Source organism: Anolis carolinensis, chromosome 1 (genome assembly GCF_035594765.1).
Source record: "Anolis carolinensis isolate JA03-04 chromosome 1, rAnoCar3.1.pri, whole genome shotgun sequence".
NCBI classification, from domain to species: domain Eukaryota; kingdom Metazoa; phylum Chordata; class Lepidosauria; order Squamata; family Dactyloidae; genus Anolis; species Anolis carolinensis.
Window position 1 is genome coordinate 347,479,770 of NC_085841.1, and position 20,416 is coordinate 347,500,185.

Here is a 20,416-nt window from a genome sequence, read left to right on the forward strand (position 1 = left end):
GATACAAAACGGATCAACCTTATTAATAAGTCACATAGTTCTGCATTATGTGCAGTTAGGGAAAGCTACTGGATAACTCTATCATTGTAGTTTCTCCCATTTCGTCTAACCAAGCTTACATAATGGCTTGCAACATGATCCAAGCATGAGGAACTTTACATAGAAGAGCTCTATCCGCGTGTCATGCTCCTACTATTTTCTTAGGGACTCTTGCCCCATTCTTACACATTTCAGTTATGCTAGACTATGAAACCCATAGTCAGCAGGATGTACAATGGGCATGATTTGTGGAGGTAATGGTAGTCAGTGCTGTACTAGGACTCTGGGAGACCAGAGTTTGAATCCCTGCTCAGACATGAAATCCCACTGGTTGGCTTTTGAGCAAGACACACTCTTTCAGCCTAACAAAAAGGCAATCACAAACCTCCTCTGAACAGATTTTACCAGGAAACCCCTGTGATAGGGTTGTTATTGAGCATATAATTCTAACTTGATACCACATAGCAACAACAACAACAGCAGCAGCAGCAGCACCCAGGACATTGTAAGGAAAGAGAGCCAGCATAGTGGAGAGAGACAGTGACAAACCTCTGAAACCCATGACAGTTTTGCCTCAGGGTCACCATAAATTAGAAATGACTTGAGGGCAGGTATCAACAATGTCCCAGACCTCACAACCTCTGAGGATGCCTGCCATAGATGTGGGCTAAACGTCAGGAGAGAACGCTTCTGGAACATGGCCATACAACCCGAAAAACTCACAGCAACCCAACGTCCCTTCTTCTAGCATCTGATTATCTGTGGATACTTGAGCTGCTGAACTTGCAGACTGAAAGGTTGCAGGTTCAAATCCGAGGAGTGGAGTGAGTGCCTGCTATTAGCTCCAGCTTCTGCCAACCTAGCAGTTCGAAAACATGCAAATGTGAGTAGATCAATAGGTACTGCTCCAGCGGGAAGGTAATGACACTCCATGCAGTCATGCTGGCCACATGACCTGGAGGTGTCTATGGACAATGCTGGCTCTTCGGCTTAGAAATGGAGATGAGCACCAACCCCCAGAGTCGAACATGACTGGACTTAACGTCAGGGAAAACCTTTACCTTTACCTACTTGACCCCAAGCACCTGTTCCATTGTTTCCTGTTGAGCCAAAGGATTTGGGCAAATGAAACAACCCAACACAGCAATTTGGAAACATAGATCTGAACCTTGACAGGTTCACATTCTTTTGCCTTCGGTGCTTGTAGGACAAAAGGCAAAAGGCAGGGCCAGCTTTTAATTTCTCCGCAACGATACAGCACTGCCTTCAGAAGTTACGCATTGACAGTATTATTGGATTCAAAGTTCCTTCCCGATATTGCCAACTGGAAACACAATCGCCAAGGAGAGAAGTACCTGCAGAAAGCAAGTTCTTCAATCTTTGGAGACTTTGTTTGCTCAATCTCTTCAGAGAAGAAGGGCTTCTTATTCCTGGAAAGTCAGGCTGTGTTCCCTTCCCCTGGCTCTGGCTGCGTGGCTCAAGCATTCTGATCTCAGGACTGGCAAAAACAGCTGGCTCCCTGCCGATGGATTTCATTGCAGGAGCCATTGGAGGTAAATAAATAAATAAATGTGTGACCCAGCAGCTTCTTGATGAAGAGAGGCAACTTTTATTTTTGTGCTAATTCCTGTCAGGCACATCCCAGTGCCAGAAATGGGTATTCCTTAAGTGAGATATAATTTGGGACAGGGGATGCATCTTCCACGCTGTACATTTATTGCAGTTTGGCACCCCTTTAATTGCCACAGCTCAATGCTCTGGAATCATGAAAGTCGTATTGTGGTGATACACAAGCACTCTTTGGCAGATAAGACTAAAGACATTGTGAAAACTCCCAGGATTCCAGAGCACTGAGCTGTGGCAATTAAAGTGGAATAAAACTGCATTAATTCTACAGTGAGGATGCACTCAAAGACATAATGAAAGGAGTTAAGCAAAGGCAGATAGTTATTAGGTATGGTTGTAGTAGCTGTTTCATAGAGTTGTAAGAGATTCTGAGTTTCCTGTCTGCACAGTATCTTTACATTTATATATTTAATAGGAGTTTGGATAGGAATCCTGGAACTCTCCAAAATAGGGAATATATTAAATTGTGAAATATAAATTGTGCTAAAGGCCACTGACAGAAAGCTGAAGGTGGCTGAGGATTAAACCCACAAGATACAAAATCAAACAATTACATCAGGGTGTAATTGAAGCAAAATCAGAAGGAGAGTGAACTAAAAGCTCAAGGAAATCTATCCTTTTGGCATGTTTTGTTTCATTCAGAACACTCCAGTGTTCAGATAAAAAATTTCTGGAAATGTTGACGCTGCAGAAAGAAAATCCTCCCCCATTTTTTCTTTTGGTAGAAAATAATCAGAAGTTTTGATGAAAGCTGAAGTTTACACTGTGCTTATATTCTGTTCAAGCCTAAAGTTAGTTAATGCTTCACTGACACCATTCTCAGCTCAGTTAGCATTTAAAATTATACCACTTGAAATATTTATGAAATTTAAAAATATAAATGTATTTGGTTCATACAAGCAGAATTGTGAATATATTCATATGCTAAAGGACTGCTGCAAACTACCCAAAGGCATGTATCTAAGCTTTTGCTGTCAGAGATTGAAGTATATATTTCAACAGAAATAATGAAGCCACAATCTTATGGAGTAGGTTAGCAATGTATTTTTGTATCAAGTTTAACGCAACACTTGAAATATTAAGCTGTTCAATAGTGTATTATCTCTCCGAGCTTGGAGCTTTCTTCCTTTCACTTATTCTTCTTATGAAGACATTAGCATTCTATTGATGCAGAAACACCAAGTGTGTATAGAAATGATAATTCTCTAATTTGTTAACGGTTTTATTTACAAATAATTGTATTCCTCAGTTGTTGACATTTTGAGGTAGCGGCAAAGTCTCATCTCAAAAAAAGAGAGAGAGAAATGCAATGGCAAACCCTCTGTAAACAAATCTTGACAGGAAAACCCTGTGATAGGTTTGTCATAGGGCAGTGGTGTCAAACGTTGATGTTCAAGTTGTTTTTGGACTTCAGCTTTCAGAATTCCTGGCCATTTGACAAGCTGGCTAGGGCTTCTGCGAGTTGGAGGTCCAAACATTTGGAGGGCCACAAGCTTGACACCTCTGCTATAGGGTTATCATAGGTCAGAAATAGCTTCAAAGCATACAACAACAATGGGAATATTACAACAAGACTATGGCCCCAGGTGCATTGCTGTAGAATATAGTATACGTTGTAAAACTCCATCCTATATCTTACACTCCTAGGATGTATACAATCCATCACAAGTGCTGTGTAAACCTCTGATGGATCAGTCTTGATTGCTGTGGAACAGATGGACCATTTCATAATAAATCATCATGCAATGCTGTGGCTGTGGAAAACAAACAGGATTCCTGATTGCTGGACAAAGTTCATTTTGGAATTATCCTAAGGATACAATTGATCACAAACAGTGATGCAAGCTGCATTGCTCATTATGCTTTGGCATTCTTCTCTTTTGCCCAGTGGAGGACCTACATATGACACAAAGGCAAAGGACACCATAGAGTTCCACTTGGAGCATGTCCTCCATTGTATTGTTTTTCTTTACAAAAGACAGAAATAATCTAATCAGTGCAGGTGTATGCACTTGTTACATGCTTTGAAGGGGAAAAAATGAAAGCTCAGATCGAGCAGAGGTATTTAGTGGATACATCTCTACATTAAGCACCTGGAAAGACTAAATAAAATATGTGCATGCGGGTTTATATTAGATGCTGTAGTTGAATTTATGTTTGGGATATCTCAGAGCTAGGTTGCAGGTTCGTCATGCGCTAGGTTTCTAAGTGTATGCAATACAAATGTACATTCAACAAATGCACACTGCTGAGATTCATTCTGGCTTATTCCAGTGAAGTCTGGCTCTGGTATAAATAATTTGGCAAGAGGCCAGACCCTTATCTAGTTACTTGTAAGATTGCACAAGACAAAGATATTCTGCAGCTACAATTACAAGAAACTTACTAGAGAAATGTATGTGCTGTCATCATTACTAGAGAAGGTTAGATGAATGTGGCAGGTGCTGATAGCGGAGAATGCTGCAAACTCACCTGTGCCAGATTTTCTCAGTCTTCTGGCAGTTGCTCTTGCTAAGTGTTCCAGGTTTCTCTGACTCTCCATTGAGAGATTGCAAGTTTAGACTTGATTGACTTGGTGATAAAATGATAGACATGGTGAAAAGGTGCTATTCTCCTCCGACTATTACAGTAGAGTCTCACTTATCCAACACTCACTTATCCAACATTCTGGATTATCCAACACATTTTTGTAGTCAATGTTTTCAATACATCGTGATATTTTGGTGCTAAATTCGTAAATGCAGTAATTACTACATAGCATTACTGAGTATTGAACTACTTTTTCTATCAAATTTGTTGTACAACATGATGTTTTGGTGCTTAATTTATAAAATCATAACCTAATTTGATGTTTAATAGGCTTTTCCTTAATCCCTCCTTATTATCCAACATATTCGCTTATCCAACGTTCTGCCGGCCCGTTTATGTTGGATAAGTGAGACTCTACTGTACATTCAGAATACAGGACTCCAGGAATGTTAAAATTCCCTGCACATAGATAGAGCTCAGGGAAAGTCTTTTTAAAAAATTATTTGGGGAATGAACTTCCAGAATATCCCAGCCAGCACACTTGGGGGGATTGCACGGTTGTAATCCCAAAGGGTAACGTTTCCAAATTCTGCACCGATAGTGAGGAAGAAGGCTAAAATTAGTGCCTTATGTCATAAAGTGAAGCTGATCCAAGGGAAATGTATGTAGCCTTCAAGACCCTGTGGGGATTAGAGCATTTGCTGACATTGCATTCGTACTTTAAAGCCTTCACAACTTGGCACCCTCCAGCAGGGTAACCCCCATCGCCATGCAGAAATTGAATGGCAATGCTGTCTGGGAAGAATGGCATTTGTAATCAAACACATCCAACCCATTGGGTTTATTAGTGGATGCTGGCATAAACAGTAGGAATGCATCTCAAAGGTGATGCAAGTTCCTCCGATGCAAAGAGAATACTATGTGGAGCTGTACCAAACTAGGTTGCAGATCTGTCTCTATCATTGGATTGTTACTACTGCACAGGATTCTAGCTGGGGCATTTCTCTGTCATGTCTTGGCAAGCATCTCTCAGATATTTAACATGTACAATACACATATGGGGGAGGGGAGGGAGAACAAGCCAAAACTGAGCCTGGAGAAGGTGGACAAATAAGCTTATGGTGACGCTGAAAGTAAAGAAAACATGACAGGTGTGCCGAGAACAATTCTAGTTCAGATGTTAGCAACTTCACAAGGTGGTCCATGCATGTGGATTCCATAGAACTCCTCTGTTTGCTACATTTATATCCTTTTTTTTAATCCAAGGAGCTCATTGTGGCCTATATGATCCTCTTCCGCACTTTAAACTTTGCAGCAAACCTGTATTATGGAACTCATAGTTGAATAGTGATTTGAACCAGTTCTATGGGGAAACCAAAACGTTGTGTTTGTTTGTTTGCTGGAATGCTTCCTACAAATAACTGGCAACATATTTGAGCAGAGCTTTCCAAACATTTAATGTTGCTGATAGCTTTGTAGATATTCATAATTTCACAACACAGTAATTCAGTTTACCTAGCAAACCAGACGATAAACCAACCCCTTATAGGAGATACAGAAAAATACATAAATTGTAATAATGAAATGAATGGGGATACAATGCATCCCATGAAAACCTTTCATTTATATATTTTAAAATCTATAATTTATTGATTATTTCACACACACTCAGAGGTTTCTCATTATATTCACATGACACACCTAAAGATTGCAGCTGACATACTAACATTTTGCAACACAGAGTTTGGAAAGTCCTGCGTTAGATCTTATTTCCACAACTGTGATCCACATGGGTGGATCCAAGTATCTCACTGTAACATTTCCGAGCTGAAGCATTTGGAGCCTGGATGCTTTTCCAATGTACAAATAAGTTACCAGTCTAATAGGTTGCCATGACCATTGTGAATTGGCAACTATGATAACAAAGGAGTTCTTTATGAATCAGCTGTGGCTTTGCAACCTTGGAACTTGATCTGGTATCTTTTTCCCTAGAGAAAATGTCATAGTGAATGCCAGCAAAGATAGATGTTAATTTAAAACATTCAGGAAGGCAATATTCTCCAGACATTTTGATGAAAATATCCTTATTGTTATTTCTTTACTTTGTTCTTCAACCCTAAGAGGGGTTTCCTTGGTTGCCTAATAATTAAAACCAACCATTTCAAAGTGATGGCACTTACATTGCCATTCTGTGAATATCCTGTCCTTTCAACTCAACTGGGCTAACTTTTGTGTCAAAATGTATAGGACTGAACCAAAAAAAGAAAAGAAAATTATCACGAATTGTGGCAGATAAATCTTATATCAGTTAAGTAAAGTGTATCAATAAATATGGAAGATCCAGGCTGCTAAAGTTTTACTTTGAGCCCGATGTTAATAAGGTCAGTCAGTGCAAGGTAAGTTTTGTTGGAAGTGATATACGTAGCTAAATCAGAACGGGCAGGATCAAAATCCCCGGAGTTTTGGATTAATAAGGACAATGACCTTATCTGCCTCCACAACACCTGGATCCCCTTTTCCTTCAAAGTTAACATGCAATCAACATAGTAGCTGGAGAAGAAATAGATTTTCCCAGTAATAGTGTTTTCCCAATAAAAGCTACATCTTGAATCTGAAGTATTTGGAGATAGGAATAGCTCGATGTTAAATAGACAACAAAGGCCTATTTGCTTTACAAAGAACTGTTATGGTGAAATGAAAATTGATAGAATTTTTTAAAAGATGTAAGGTTAGTGGGACACTTTCCATAATGTCAACTTGAGATGCTGCTGCTTCTGCTGCTGTTATTCTCCCTTTTCCCAATATTGGGACTCAAGGAAGTTTACAGAATATTAATTCCAAAACAGATTAAAAACTTTAGTAATTTTTTAAAAAAAAATGAAAGCAAGTAATCTATAGAACCATCCTAGCCTCCCCAGAGAGAGTTCCAAAGTTTGGGAGCAGTCTACACTCATATAATCGAGTTCCAAGCAGATAATCTAGATTTTATATGGCAGTGTAGAAGGGGCCTCAGTGGGATTTTATGGCCGAGTCACGGTTCAAACCCTGTTTTCCAGTTTGTAGTCTAGCATTCAAACTGCTATACTACATTGGTTCAGCGTACAGCATGTTAGAATAATCCAACTAGGACTGATCTAGCACAGCAGGTTAAACCGCCAAGTTATAGAACAGTCGTTCTCAACCTGTGGATCCCTAGATGTTTTGGCCTTCAACTCCCAGAAATCCTAACAGCTGGTAAACTGGCTGGGATTTCTGGGAGTTGTAGGTCAAAACACCTGGGGACCCACAAGTTGAGAAACACTGTTATAGAAGATCCTGCCGACTGGAAGATTGGCAGTTCAAGCCCAGGTCGGGCTGAGCTCCCACTATTAGCCCAGCTTCTGCTCACCTAGAAATTTGAAAACAATAATGTAAGTATATAACATAAGGTAACACTTTGGCGAGGAGGTAAAAGGTACCCTGAAAACATGCCAGCAAAATCCGACCAGGAAGGTGTCCATGGACAACAGGCTCCTCTGCATGGAAAATGAAACAACAGCACATCCCCATGGCCAAATGGAGCACAGCTGGTTGCCAGAGATGAAAAGAGGGAAGCTTTGCCTCTGTTTATGTACTGTCTGTATTTGTCAATTGCATAATGGCATTGAATGTTTGCCATATATATATACACCTGTAATCTACTCTGAGTCCCTTCAGGGAGATAGAGCGGAATATAAATAAAGTATATTATTATTATTATTATTATTATTATTATTATTATTATTATTATTATTATTATAGTATATTATTATTACTATTAACTAGGATGTAACCAAGGAATTGTGCAAATGCATTTCTAGTCATTGCTGGAATCTGGGCCTCCAATAAAGAATAATAAACAACAATGGATTGTAATCCTCAACAAAGGACTATAAAATATCTACTCTGCTCATTAAAAGACTCTTCAAGAAGCCAGACCATCCCCTTGATCACTAGTATCCTTTTCACTCCAAATTAACCTCTCTGGTTTTAACATTTTTTTTGGCACTGAGTCAATTTGTAAATTTGCAACATAGGATAATGGAGAGGCTTACACTTCTAAACTGCCATCGCCACAAGCCTTATTTTTAGAAAAAAAATAAAGAGAGAGGATAAAATAGGACAGAAAGGCTAAATTCTTGAGACAGATCATGTTGTGGATACGTGTGTTGTCCTCTCTTACCTCTTTAAGTCGAAATTCAAGGTCCATCACAACTTGTTAGCATTGTCCTGTCATTTCCTCCACCCATCTCCAGATAGCTAGCAGGTTCAATAAATACTGTAGTTTAATTTTGAGCTAAACAAGCTTAAGCTCATGATTCACAGATATTTCCTTGTTAACAGAAGAGATAGTCAATTCATTGGAATTGAAGAAGGCCTACAGTGTGGTGGTGTGTTTTCCCTTCTCCAGTTGCAGCAGCAGCTTTCAGCTTCCAAGCCATGAGACTATTTTAGGCTCAATAAACATCTGTGGGTTGCTATATCTGGCATGTGGAAATCCCCAGAGAATGTCAAAAGCTGCATCTTTGCTGTCACTGTCAATGCATTAGGAAAGGTCAGCTCATGTCCAGAAGAACTCTGATGATGAGATGGGCTTGATGCATCTTGCATCTCTTTTTGTTGTTGTTGATTTGGCTTCTCGTCAACTGAGGCACATGGGGACTAGGTGCTCCCATCACTCTTTCTAGTAGTAAACTCAATGCCCCCATATTAACAGGACACCACTAAGAGACAAGAGGGATGTGCTAGTAGACTAGGGTGAAACCCAAGGAGGAGTCTTGGTCAGGACGACCCCAGGCCTTGCGATTTCAGGGACGAAACCTGAGAATCTAAGGGCAACACACCCTCTTGTGATGCCATAGTGTGGATCCTGGTGATTGTATGAGTCTATACTACCATATAATCCAGTTCAAAGCAGATAATCTGGATTCAGAAACTGGATTATATGGTAGTGTAGATGGGGCTGGAAAATAAAATAGGGTATGAACCAAAGCTCATTTCACTTTGGTAAGTTTTATGTCTATTTGCATTACAGTTTGTGGCCTGAAACCTATTGGGCAGTTATGAATGTGTAACCACCATAGTTTAGCAGTCACGCTGTCACTACTGGTCCTGTTTTCCCGTCTCCACTTACTGGGAAGGGAGGAGAGGGGGGAGAGAATCATACCTTTCCCTGTAGACTCATGCAAGAGCAAACTCCTGCAACATCTCCTAGTTTGTTTGATTTTCCTCATTAATATCTTTTGCCATCTGGAACATACACTGATGTTGCTTGGACAAATATGTCCATGTTTTCTCCTGTGAAGTATGCAATGGTGGTGCTGAGAGAAAATCTTTTGACAAAGTTCTTAAAACTCAGGTTAACACACATGAAGAGATGTGGTTTTCAGACCATAGCTAGAACCTGAATCAGTTGTTGAGTGGTGAGTCAATACATAGGTAAATCCTATCCACTCAGTGGGTTTACCCTAATTGGGAATAACAAACCATTGTTTTCTCAGATAATCCTTTTCGTGATGTTTGCATGGACATCCTAGTTTCAGTTGTATAGCTACAAGCGGAGTTAACAATAAGCTTAATGCACTCATTCTTCAGAATCTGGCTACACCAGTTTTTGTGTTAAATGAACATAAACACACACCCTTTACTCAAACTGCATTATGTTTTTAGGATCCTCAGATTTGGGTAGTATTTTGGATGCATTCTGCAGACTTTGTAGTGGGGAAAGTACTGTATTCTTAACTCTACGGATAACAAGCTGTGCTTATACCAAAACACATGTTTCTGAGCAATAGGTTGGGAAATAGGAAGAATGGCTCATGGATAGAACTTTTTGACAAGCTTTGATCTGCCAACTTAAAGCTTCTCTTTTCCCTGAGATCTCCAAAATGTACCAATTTAACATGTCCAAAAATTATCTCTTTTAGGCGGAGTTAGTGCTGCAGTTGGTTATCCACTGGACACCATAAAGGTATTGACATTTTATTTGTTTACTTGAGAACAGGCCTATGTTTAGACACAGCAAGGCAATGCAAATACTGGAAAGTAAGATTTTATTTTATTTTATTTTGGACAAACTCCTGGACTGGCTGCACTTAAAAATGCTTTGTAAAGTTGGAGGGAGGAGGAAAAAAGGGGGTAAAAAGTAATGGTATATGGATTTATATAAAGCAAGTTGATTTCTATGTATTAGATGTATAACATTGCAATAAAAATATTTTAAATATTTTATTTTATTTTATTTACGCATAGTAACAGAAATAAATAAAAGGGCAAAGAACAAATTGTGATTTTTTTTAAAAAAAAGTCAAAACAAAAACTGAATTGATAAAATAGTGCTACATTTTGTAAGAGATAAAAAGTAATTAGAATCAGAAATCATTATTATTTTTATTATATAGTACAAGTACAGTAGAGTCTCACTTATCCAACATAAACGGGCCGGCAGAACGTTGGATAAGCGAATATGTTGGATAATAAGGAGGGATCAAGGAAAAGTTTATTAAACATCAAATTAGGTTATGATTTTACAAGTTAAGCACCAAAACATCATGTTATACAACAAATTTGACAGAAAAAGTAGTTCAATATGCAGTAATGCTATGTAGTAAATACTGTATTTATGAATTTAGCACCAAATGTCACAATGTATTGAAAACATTGACTACAAAAATGCGTTGGATAATCCAGAACATTGGATAACCGAGTGTTGGATAAGTGAGACTCTACTGTAATTGACCAGCCATGTCATTTTATGTTGCTCTCCAGATGCTGGACTACAACTCCTGTATTCCTTATCATAGACATCATGACTAGAGCTGATGGGAGTTGTGATACATCTGGAAGGCTTCAGTTTTTTCTGTTTAGTCAGGACAGTGTGGTTTGAATTTAGTTACCAGGTCTGTGGAAAATATTCTTTTAACTGTTTTCCAACCTCAGAGCCACAAATGCTATAGTTTGCAAACCACATGGCAAATAATCAAATGGTGGACAATCAAAAGTGATGGGAGTTGTCATTCAATAACATCTAGGGACCCAAACTGGATAAAAACTAAAGAGCATTGACCACTATATAAAAAATATAGTTTTTCCTCTGTATCCATGGATTCTGAATCATAATCATATTGAGAGCTCTTCTGAAGTCTCTCTTTTTGGGCATAATCCCAGATTGATCCACTGAGATGTATTTGGTAATGGAATTATTTAGACTTTCTGCCAAGACTGCTGTTACAAGTTTAGTGTCTTGATTAAATAATCCTATTAAACAATATGTAAGAAAAATCCTAACATATTGGTAGCTCTTTTTCTGGTCAGGATGCATAATGGATTGATTGTCTCAACAGGTGAGGATTCAGACTCAGGCAGGCTACCGTGGAGTATTGCACTGCATCTTGGACACATACAGAACTGAAAGCGTAAGTAATATGACAAAATCCTGTGACCTACCCAATATACAAGACAATTCTTTACAAGTCATGTGTGATTTGAGTATCATCAGGAGAACTGATATGTAAGACTAGGTATGTCTATCTCCAGCATAATGCCTTCACTCTGCTCACGTGGAGAGCAATGAATGTTGGATATTCAGCATTTCCAACTGTGTGAAAAACCTCTGGCAATCTGCCCTTTAGAAAGTCTCCAGACTCTATGTATTATTGTTATTGTTGTTTACATTTATGTTTATGTTTAGTATTATGTATGGAGGATGATGGAAATAAAGACAAAGAGGGCAGGGTTAATATGCTTCCTTCCCCACATTTTTTTTCTACCCAGGATTGATAATTCCTGGTGCAATTTGAAAGCTGTTAATATGAATATAAATACAAAATGGGCTGGAGTCAATTCAACTTATTTGTTTTTGTTTTGCTTTGTGCCCTGCTGTTTGTTCCTCAAGACAATTCTCCATACATTCATTGGTCTTAGGAGCACAGGACCCATATGAAAGTAAAAAGAAAAACACAAATAAACGAAATGCTTAAAAAAAACCCCCTGAGAGAACACCTTTCCAGGAATCCCTAAGTCCTCCAGCATTACTCTATATTCAGTTTCTGCTGGAGGATCTAGAGATTCAGTGAGAGAACATTTTAATAAATTTTGTTAATAATAAATCTGCAAAAACCAACCCCACATCTGCCAAGGGCTGCTGTATTCACTGCAGAGGTCCTACCATTAGCATGCAATTCAACAACCCATGTTAATCTCAAGATGGCCCAACTGTCATATATTTTGACCACATATTGCAATATATGCAAACCTATAGAAAGCTATTTGCCTATAATGTTCTGTTCTGATGGAGAGGAGAATTTTGTCAGCTCTTGTACTTATGGATGTTTTTATGTGGATATGGAAATGTCGGGAATTTTCCTCATAATTCAATCCATAACCTAGATGATAGCTTTACCATCATGTCACGTAACACCATTGGAAATTGTGATTTTTAAAGAGTCATCAGTATAATACAAAAGGTACACATATTGTTTCACTAGTACAGGTTGAATCTCTTATCAGAAATGCTTGGGACCAGAAGTATTTTGGATTTACATATTGAATGAGATATTCTGGAGATGGGACCCAAGTCTAAACACAACATTCATTTATGTTTCTTACACACCTTAAACACCTAGCCTGGAGGAAATTTTATACAATATTTTGAATAATTTTGTGCATGAAGCAAAGTTTTTGTATATCGTACCACCATAAAGCAAAAGTGTTACTATTTCAGCCACCCATGTGGATGATTTTGGATTTCAGAGCATTTCAGATATCAGAATACCAGATAAGGATGCTCAAACTGTATTTGATACCTTTCAACATTGCTGTTTATTTCCCTGTGTTTTCATGTTCTGTGAATTCAATATTATAGTAGCTGATATAACCAGTCTTCTTCCCTTCTATATATTTATTGGACTACAAATCACACATTCCAGACAGTACAACCAGGATCTATCTGTCTGGGAATTATACAAGGTATTGTCCAACACCTCTAAAGGTTGCTTACTAGGAAAGACCAGAGTTTTTATATTTGCCTTTTTATTATTCGGCAAATAAAACCGACGGGCAAGTTATGATTTTTATCTCTCTAATATTATTATTGTTAATATATTCATTATGGAAACTTGAAGAAAAGTACTAATTTCTGCTTCTCTGTATCATGGATGAGGAATATACATGTCTCCAGTAGAATTGTGAATCCCATCATCCTTCACCACTTACAATGTTAGCTTGACCTGATGGGAAATACAGGCCAAAATACCAAAGAAGTGGGCAACTTCTGTCCCTCCAGATATTTTTTATTGTATTTCCCACCAGGTCTAGTTAGCATTGTAAGTGATGAGAGATTATGGATTCACAGTCCAAAAGCATTTGGTGGGACACAGGTTACCCACTTCTGCTCTATATTGGAAAGGTTTGTATCATTAAAGTAGTATAAATGGCTAATACTTCTCATTCTATTTTTAAAGGCATTTTTTTTAAATTTTTCTGTACATATCAGGTGCTAGGTTTCTACCGTGGTGTGTCAATGACAGTTGTAATGGCATCATTAATTTCATCTCTTTCATTTGGCATCTACAAAAACTTCCTGTATAATATCTGCAGATTGCGATATGGTTCTGCAAATAGCAAGCCATCAAAGCTGGATATATCTTTTGCTGGAGCTGCTACTGGCGCTGTTCGGGTAGGTTAAAAGTAAAAATAAAGAATGGATTAAAAAAAACTTAAAAGATGAAATATTTATTTTTAATATCCTGTTGTCACAAAATTACAGTTTATAATTAATATTATTTATTTTACATTTCTTATCTGACTGTCTCAGGTATACAGTCACAAATGTTGCAAAGACAACCTGTTGCCCTTCAGGTGTTTTGGACTACAGGTCTCAGATGCATTCATTGTTGGCCCCGCTGTCTGGGATTTATGGAAATGGCAGTCCAAAAACATCTGTAAATTTATTTTAGGATTTGCAGATGATACAACTCCCTATTTCTTCCTCTGCTCAGGCAGATTATAAGATTGCTGGCTAACAGGAGCTGAGTTTTACTTTCTTTACTCTGCAAAGTGCCATACAGTTGAGAGTGCACTATAAACACAAACATCAGTGAATACACAATGAAGGGAAAGACAATAAAAATAGAAATTTGTAAAACTGTGGCAAAGAAAAAAAGTTGACAGGACTTGTCAAATGTCTTTCAAAAGAGAGAAGTTGTGTAAAGTTGTGATGGTAGAATAGAACTTCAGGCATAGATTCAATGTCTTTTTTTTAAAACTAATTTTCTCATACCCTTCTTAATGGAGTTTTTTTTGAAGTTCTAGAAATGTTTTTATGGAAATAAGCTTTGGTTTACATTCTTGGGATGTTTTCCATGGAATAAGAGCAAGACTAGCAGTTTGGAAAGCTGTTGAGCTGAGGTCCCATCTACAGTGCCATATAATGCAGTTTCAGAATGCAGATTAACTGAGTTGAACTGGATTATATGAGTCTACACTGCCATATAATGCAATTCAGTGCAATTAAACTGCATTCTGAAACTGCATTATATGGCAGTGAAGATGGGACCTGGGTCAAATAAAGACAAGGTGTGTTAAGGTGGAAATATCAGTGCTGTAAATGCCTGGCAAATCAAGTGGGATGGATGAATTGAAGGATCACAAACTCAGGAACCTGAGCTTCTTGTAGAGAATGTCCAGGTACTTTGGAATATCAAAACTACCCATTCTCCATTCTCTCCTGCAGGTTCTGCTGATAGCGCCTGCTGAAATTGCCAAAGTAAGATTACAAATCCAAAAAGACCCATTTCCCTCAACTGCATCACCCCATCTCCTTGCTACGAAGCCTAAGTACCAAGGCGCTATGCATTGCTTGAGGACAATTGTGAAGGAAGAAGGTCTTCGGGGTCTATACAGAGGGTCTTTGGCTCTACTATATAGAGACTGCCATTCTTCTGCAATGTATTTCCTTTCTTATTCTGTCCTGTGTGACTGGCTTACTCCGGTTGGCCAAGACAAACCAGGTATGTATAAAAATAGTTCTTCCACAAGCATTTAAATCTGGCCTTTGGTGTGTCTTTTTAAAAAAGTTTTCACAACACAATTTATTAGAAGAATAGTGATTCTGAAAAGTCTAGCATCCAGTGAAAACTACCATACATGTTACAGTTGGGAATGTGTTTCCAAAATGACATGGCCAAAGAATACAACAGGGTGTCTCTTTCATGACATACTGACATGTCTTCCTTTCTATATCTGAGCCACCATATTCTTGGATACACACACACACATGCATGTATGGTTATATAAATGGAACAGTTTGAAGGATATGATGACAGAGTGTTTTGAGGTCTCTTGTGGAAAAGTTAGTATAAATTGAAGCCAGTTTGATAATTAACAACAACCTCATGTTTGGTTGTGATAATTCTGATCCAATGAAGAAATGGTTTCCAGTTTTCCGTTGTGTAACTAGAAGGAAACTATATTTCATAAAACTACATACTGTAGCTGAATTTTAAATATTAATTATCTTCTGTAATTTTTTCAAGGCGTTATTAATGAAGTTTGTTATTTACTATATCCATTTGTAGCCTACAAACTTTTAAAGTGATTTTATGCTAAAATGCAAAAGTTCTTCTAATTGTACATCCAAGTAAGGTATATCCATAATTATGTTAGGAGGATCTGAATGGAAACCAGTGGGTAATCCCCTGAATTGTCGACACATAGGTAAATCCAATGGATCCAGTTTACTTTAGTGAGGAGAAGCAGTAGAACTTTGGCCAATGTGTATTTTTCAGCGACAGAGTAAAAACATTTCTCCCATCTTTTCCTGGTTTCCCTTTCTCTGGATCTGAAAAGTGTAAAACCAGCCTTGAAAAACCAGAAATGCTGCCTTTCCTTAGAATCAAACTGCCTAAAGGAAATACTTGTTTTTACAAGAGTTGTGTTTGAAGGGCAGATAAAGAGATAGTTCTTTAGCATAACAATGTTTCTCCGGAACCAATTATTTTTAAAGACAGCTTTATTTTCAGAACTGCAGAACTATAGCCAAACCCCAAAACCACCCAAAAGAAATCATTTGAATCTAAATTATTGACTTCAGTTCACTTACGGATTCCATAGGTCTCCATTAGTTGGGACTAGGATTTAGGCCAACATCAAAAACCTATGTCAAATTCCTTTTGTGTGCAGAATCAAAGTAAAGAAGAGTGAAAATTACATTGTAATTGTGCTGACAGCATACCTTCCAGCTATCCTAATTTGACAGGGGCATTCCTGAGTAATCCTCTGTTATCCCGCTTTTCAGCTGCTTTTGAAATGCCCCAGTTTCTGCTCCTGCTTTCATTCTTTCTGCTCAAATTGCTTCAACTGCTGCAAACTAAAGTCAGAATGCCAAAGTAATGGAAATCTGCACTTTATTAACTCAGCAAGAGAAGGAGTAGAGTAGAGAATAGCATAAAAGGGTCTTCATCCAGAGGGTTGGACCAGTTTATAAAACTCTGGCTGTTGAAAGTAGATATCATAGGTCGTCAGGCATGGGCTGTAAGCATTAGCCCACTTATTTATTTATTAGTTGCAATTACACTCCGTTTTTCCTGACAAGTAAGTCATGCCAGTGTAAAGGGGCTCCCTTCCTAGTTTGTTAAATTGAGATTCTGAGTGGCCCACAACTGAGATTATGACTTATTGTTGTTATTAACTTGCTAATATAACCTGCTTTTAAAAAACATTAAAAACCTATTAATATACACTAAACTCTACACAACAGCCTGGCTTGACCTTAAAACCTTTCTTCTTTAAATGCCTGCTACCAAAAGAACATCAGGAAGGGGACTCTTCTGGTCTCCCTGGGCACATTTATTTAGACTCTCCAGTTGCCTATGCCTTAATTGTGAAAAAAGCAGTCTGACCTGGTAGGGACCATGGAATCATAGGAGATAGCACAGAAATTGGAAAAATATTTTTCAACATTATACTTCCAAGAATTCCCAGCCAGCAAACCTGATAGACAAGAGCAATTGCAGAAAGCTATTCTTCAGTTGGAAAGCATGGGATGAAATTATGTAATGATAACTGGCACAGATTATAAATGTTGAGTAATATATTCAGAGAGCCTATTACAAAATTCTGTTTGAGCTCTTGTGAAACTAGCTGACTGAAGAGGCCATGTCCTCTGATGGAACCTGATAGTTCTTCCTCTCTGCTTGGTCTCCGTCTCTATCTTCCTTGACAAGTTTGCTTTGTTGGATTCCTACAAAATCCACTCATTCTTGCTTCCTAATTGCACCTTTTAATGTATTACTAAAAGGAACTGCATTTTACAAGGCTTTGTCACACATTAGTATAATCATGTAACTAGTATAATCATGTAACTCTTCAGGCTAGTAAAATCAGATAAACTGGATAATTTGCTACCAAAGCCAGGTGAATTTCCGCAGAGCTTGGAGGGTTTCCAAATGGTGAAATAAAAAGGATGTTATTGTTAGCATTGGACTAGCATTAAAGGCTTGGTAACCCATGCGTAGAGAGGAAAGGGAAGGAGCCCACAAAGTAGGTGGATCAGTGCACAGTAGTGATATGATGCATGCTGCCAAAAACACTGCCAACTAGACCGATGAAGATTAAAGGAGGACTGGGAGTGTAAAAACACTTTGTAGAAAGAAGCTTCACTGCCACTTTGTTAACCAAGGTATGGCTGTATTACAGAAGCATTCTGCCTCTATCACTTGAAGCAGAAGACTCCTGATGAGAGCTTTACCTTTCCACACCATTAGCAATAGTCATACTGACTTTAACCTAAATCCAATTGCTCGAATGTGGGAATCATGTAGTCTTCCAAATAGTATTGAACTGAAATTTCATACCAACATCTGAAGAGCCATGCCATTCTTACCCCAATCTAGGCCATGTCTGAGATTCCTGATATTTTTGCTGTGAAACATCTTAGGTCTAAGAGGTTCTCCTTTCCCTAACTTTGTGAATCATACTTCCCCTTTCTCCTCTTGTCTTCTGTCTGGTTACTGCAAGATTCCACCCCCACCCCCCCAAAAAAACCCAATCTCTTTCTTCAGCTTGATTTTTGTGACTTTGTTCAGTCTAGTTCCATGATTAAATCACACCATTATGCAAACTACACATAACAGTGTTTGCACAAGAAGCACAGATGTGTAAGTTTGGTCTCAAAAATGGAAACTAAGAAAAAGGAAGCTGGTGGACATGTTGAACTGTTTTTTGTTTTGTGAACCTATTCCTTCGCTTTCAGAGTTATTTTTGCCTCTGGTGTCTAATTTTCTGTTAAAGAAGTAATGCCCAGGAATACAGCTGACCCTCCATATCCATGGATTCTGTATCCATAGATTGAACCACCCACAACTTGAAAACATTTTAAAAACTTCCCAAAAGGAAACCTTCCTTTTGCCATTTAATATAAGAGACAACATTTTACTACTCCGTTGTATATAATTGGACTTTAGCATCTATTGATTTTGCTTTCTATGGGCCCCCCCCAACACCAAATTGCAACAGATCCCAATACTGTACATCTACATTATTCACTGAAATATATCTGGGAATTGTGAACAGAAGGGTGCATTTGTACTCTTGTGCTGATTTCCCATAGGCATCTGGATGGCCACTGTGTGAATAGTGTTGGAAAAGACAGGCTTTTGATCTATCCTGTAGAAGTCTTTTCCTATTCTGTATCTCAAGGGTATTTCCTTATCTGTACCCATGGATGTTACTCAACATGTATAGTCTTATCTAATACAGAGGCATTCAGTCGACTTTCATTGTTTGCAAGGAAATGAGTACAATGTCTTGCAAGGGTCCTTGAAGCCCTATAATTATACAATAGGCATATATTTTAATAGGTGCAATAACATCAAATCTGTTGTTATTTTGGATAATGGTATGGTCGGCGAGCTGCAGAGATTTGTCAGAGTATTTGCAGCGCAGCAGTAGTTGGATGGAAGCAGTGGAGCGCAGAACGAAGAGACACTCAGAGACGTTGGTAAAACTATTTACAAAGTTTTACTGTATGCAGCAGTAATCAACACAAACAGACTTGCAGACAACAGACGAACACAGGACTGTTCTGTTCTCCAACAGAACTTGACTCAAACTCTAGACAGACAGAACTCAACTGAACTGACGCAATAGTTATGCACAAACACTTGTATCTGGATACTCCCTAGTTCCAGCCAAACATCAAGGTCATCATAGCTTCTTGGCAATTAACTCTTTCCACACTATGGTACATTCTGGATGATGCAATCAGTTGCAATACAAGCATGGCACAAATTGCATTTAAACGCTATCAATACACAAATCCCACATTAACAAGACTGACCATTTCTATCTATCTGTCTGTCTGTCTGTCTCTTCGTTCTATACAACCTTATTTCCATGTCTCTCTGTCTCTGTGATCTTGTTCACATTCACTTTCATTAATAGGATTGTGAATTATGCACACAGGTATGTGGGCCGTACTTCTTTCTGGAGGCTCTGCTGGAGTGCTGGCCTGGGGCGCAGCAACCCCCATGGACGTCCTTAAATCCAGGATGCAAGCAGATGGTGAGGGGCAACGTAAATATTCAGGACTAATGCACTGTGCCCGGGATAGTGTAAGGAAAGAAGGCCTGAGAGTGCTTTTCAAAGGCCTTGGACTGAACTCGCTCCGTGCCTTCCCTGCAAACATGGTGATTTTCTTTACTTACGAAGCTGTCCTTCGGCTTGGAGAACGTTTACTGAAATAAATGGAGTTAACACTCTATAAATATCAAAAGTGGTTGTTATTTCCTCTTGGAATGAGATTGATCAAGATGCTCAAGTAATTTCTTTTCAAAAAACATGTCCATGTCATGAGAAATTGTTTGTGTGCCTGAGAATAAACAAGATGTCTATCAAATCCTTCCCCACAATTATCTGCCTCTGTTTGATGCAGACAGGTTAATTGCAGGTTGCAATGTCCCTGGTGTATGGCAGGAAATGAAAATGGTAGCTTCCAGACCACTAGTGTTGCTGCAGATGCTGTTAGGAGGTTTAATCTCACCCCAGAAAGTGACTTTCTCAAGCTATGGATACATTTGGGCAGGAAGTAGTCAACCAGGGAGAACTTTGTGGCTTACATAGTGCATGTAGAGTTGCTAGTTCAGAATTGTTCCAGACTCTGAGGTTTCCAGCTCAGGACTCAAGGCCAACCAGTTGCTTACAGGTT

General features: G+C 38.5%; 1 protein-coding gene across 1 annotated transcript; it reads left to right on the top strand.

Moving 5' to 3' along the window:
- The first annotated feature begins 1,038 nt into the window (after nucleotides 1-1,038).
- Nucleotides 1,039-20,120, top strand: slc25a47 (solute carrier family 25 member 47). Its single transcript, XM_062968478.1, has 6 exons — nucleotides 1,039-1,592; nucleotides 10,140-10,183; nucleotides 11,556-11,627; nucleotides 13,706-13,888; nucleotides 14,945-15,221; nucleotides 19,675-20,120. Exons 1-6 carry the CDS (start codon nucleotides 1,565-1,567, stop codon nucleotides 19,953-19,955), a joined length of 885 nt encoding a protein of 294 aa, XP_062824548.1. The 5' UTR covers nucleotides 1,039-1,564; the 3' UTR covers nucleotides 19,956-20,120.
- The last annotated feature ends 296 nt before the right edge of the window (nucleotides 20,121-20,416 follow it).

What these genes read in the sequence shown, in the direction of transcription:
- slc25a47 (XM_062968478.1), top strand. Translation starts at nt 1,565, where the DNA reads ATGGATTTCATTGCAGGAGCCATTGGAG. An exon ending in ATCCACTGGACACCATAAAG is followed by an intron (nt 10,184 to 11,555) that starts GTATTGACATTT and finishes TTGTCTCAACAG; the next exon opens with GTGAGGATTCAGACTCAGGC. An exon ending in GGTTGGCCAAGACAAACCAG is followed by an intron (nt 15,222 to 19,674) that starts GTATGTATAAAA and finishes TTATGCACACAG; the next exon opens with GTATGTGGGCCGTACTTCTT.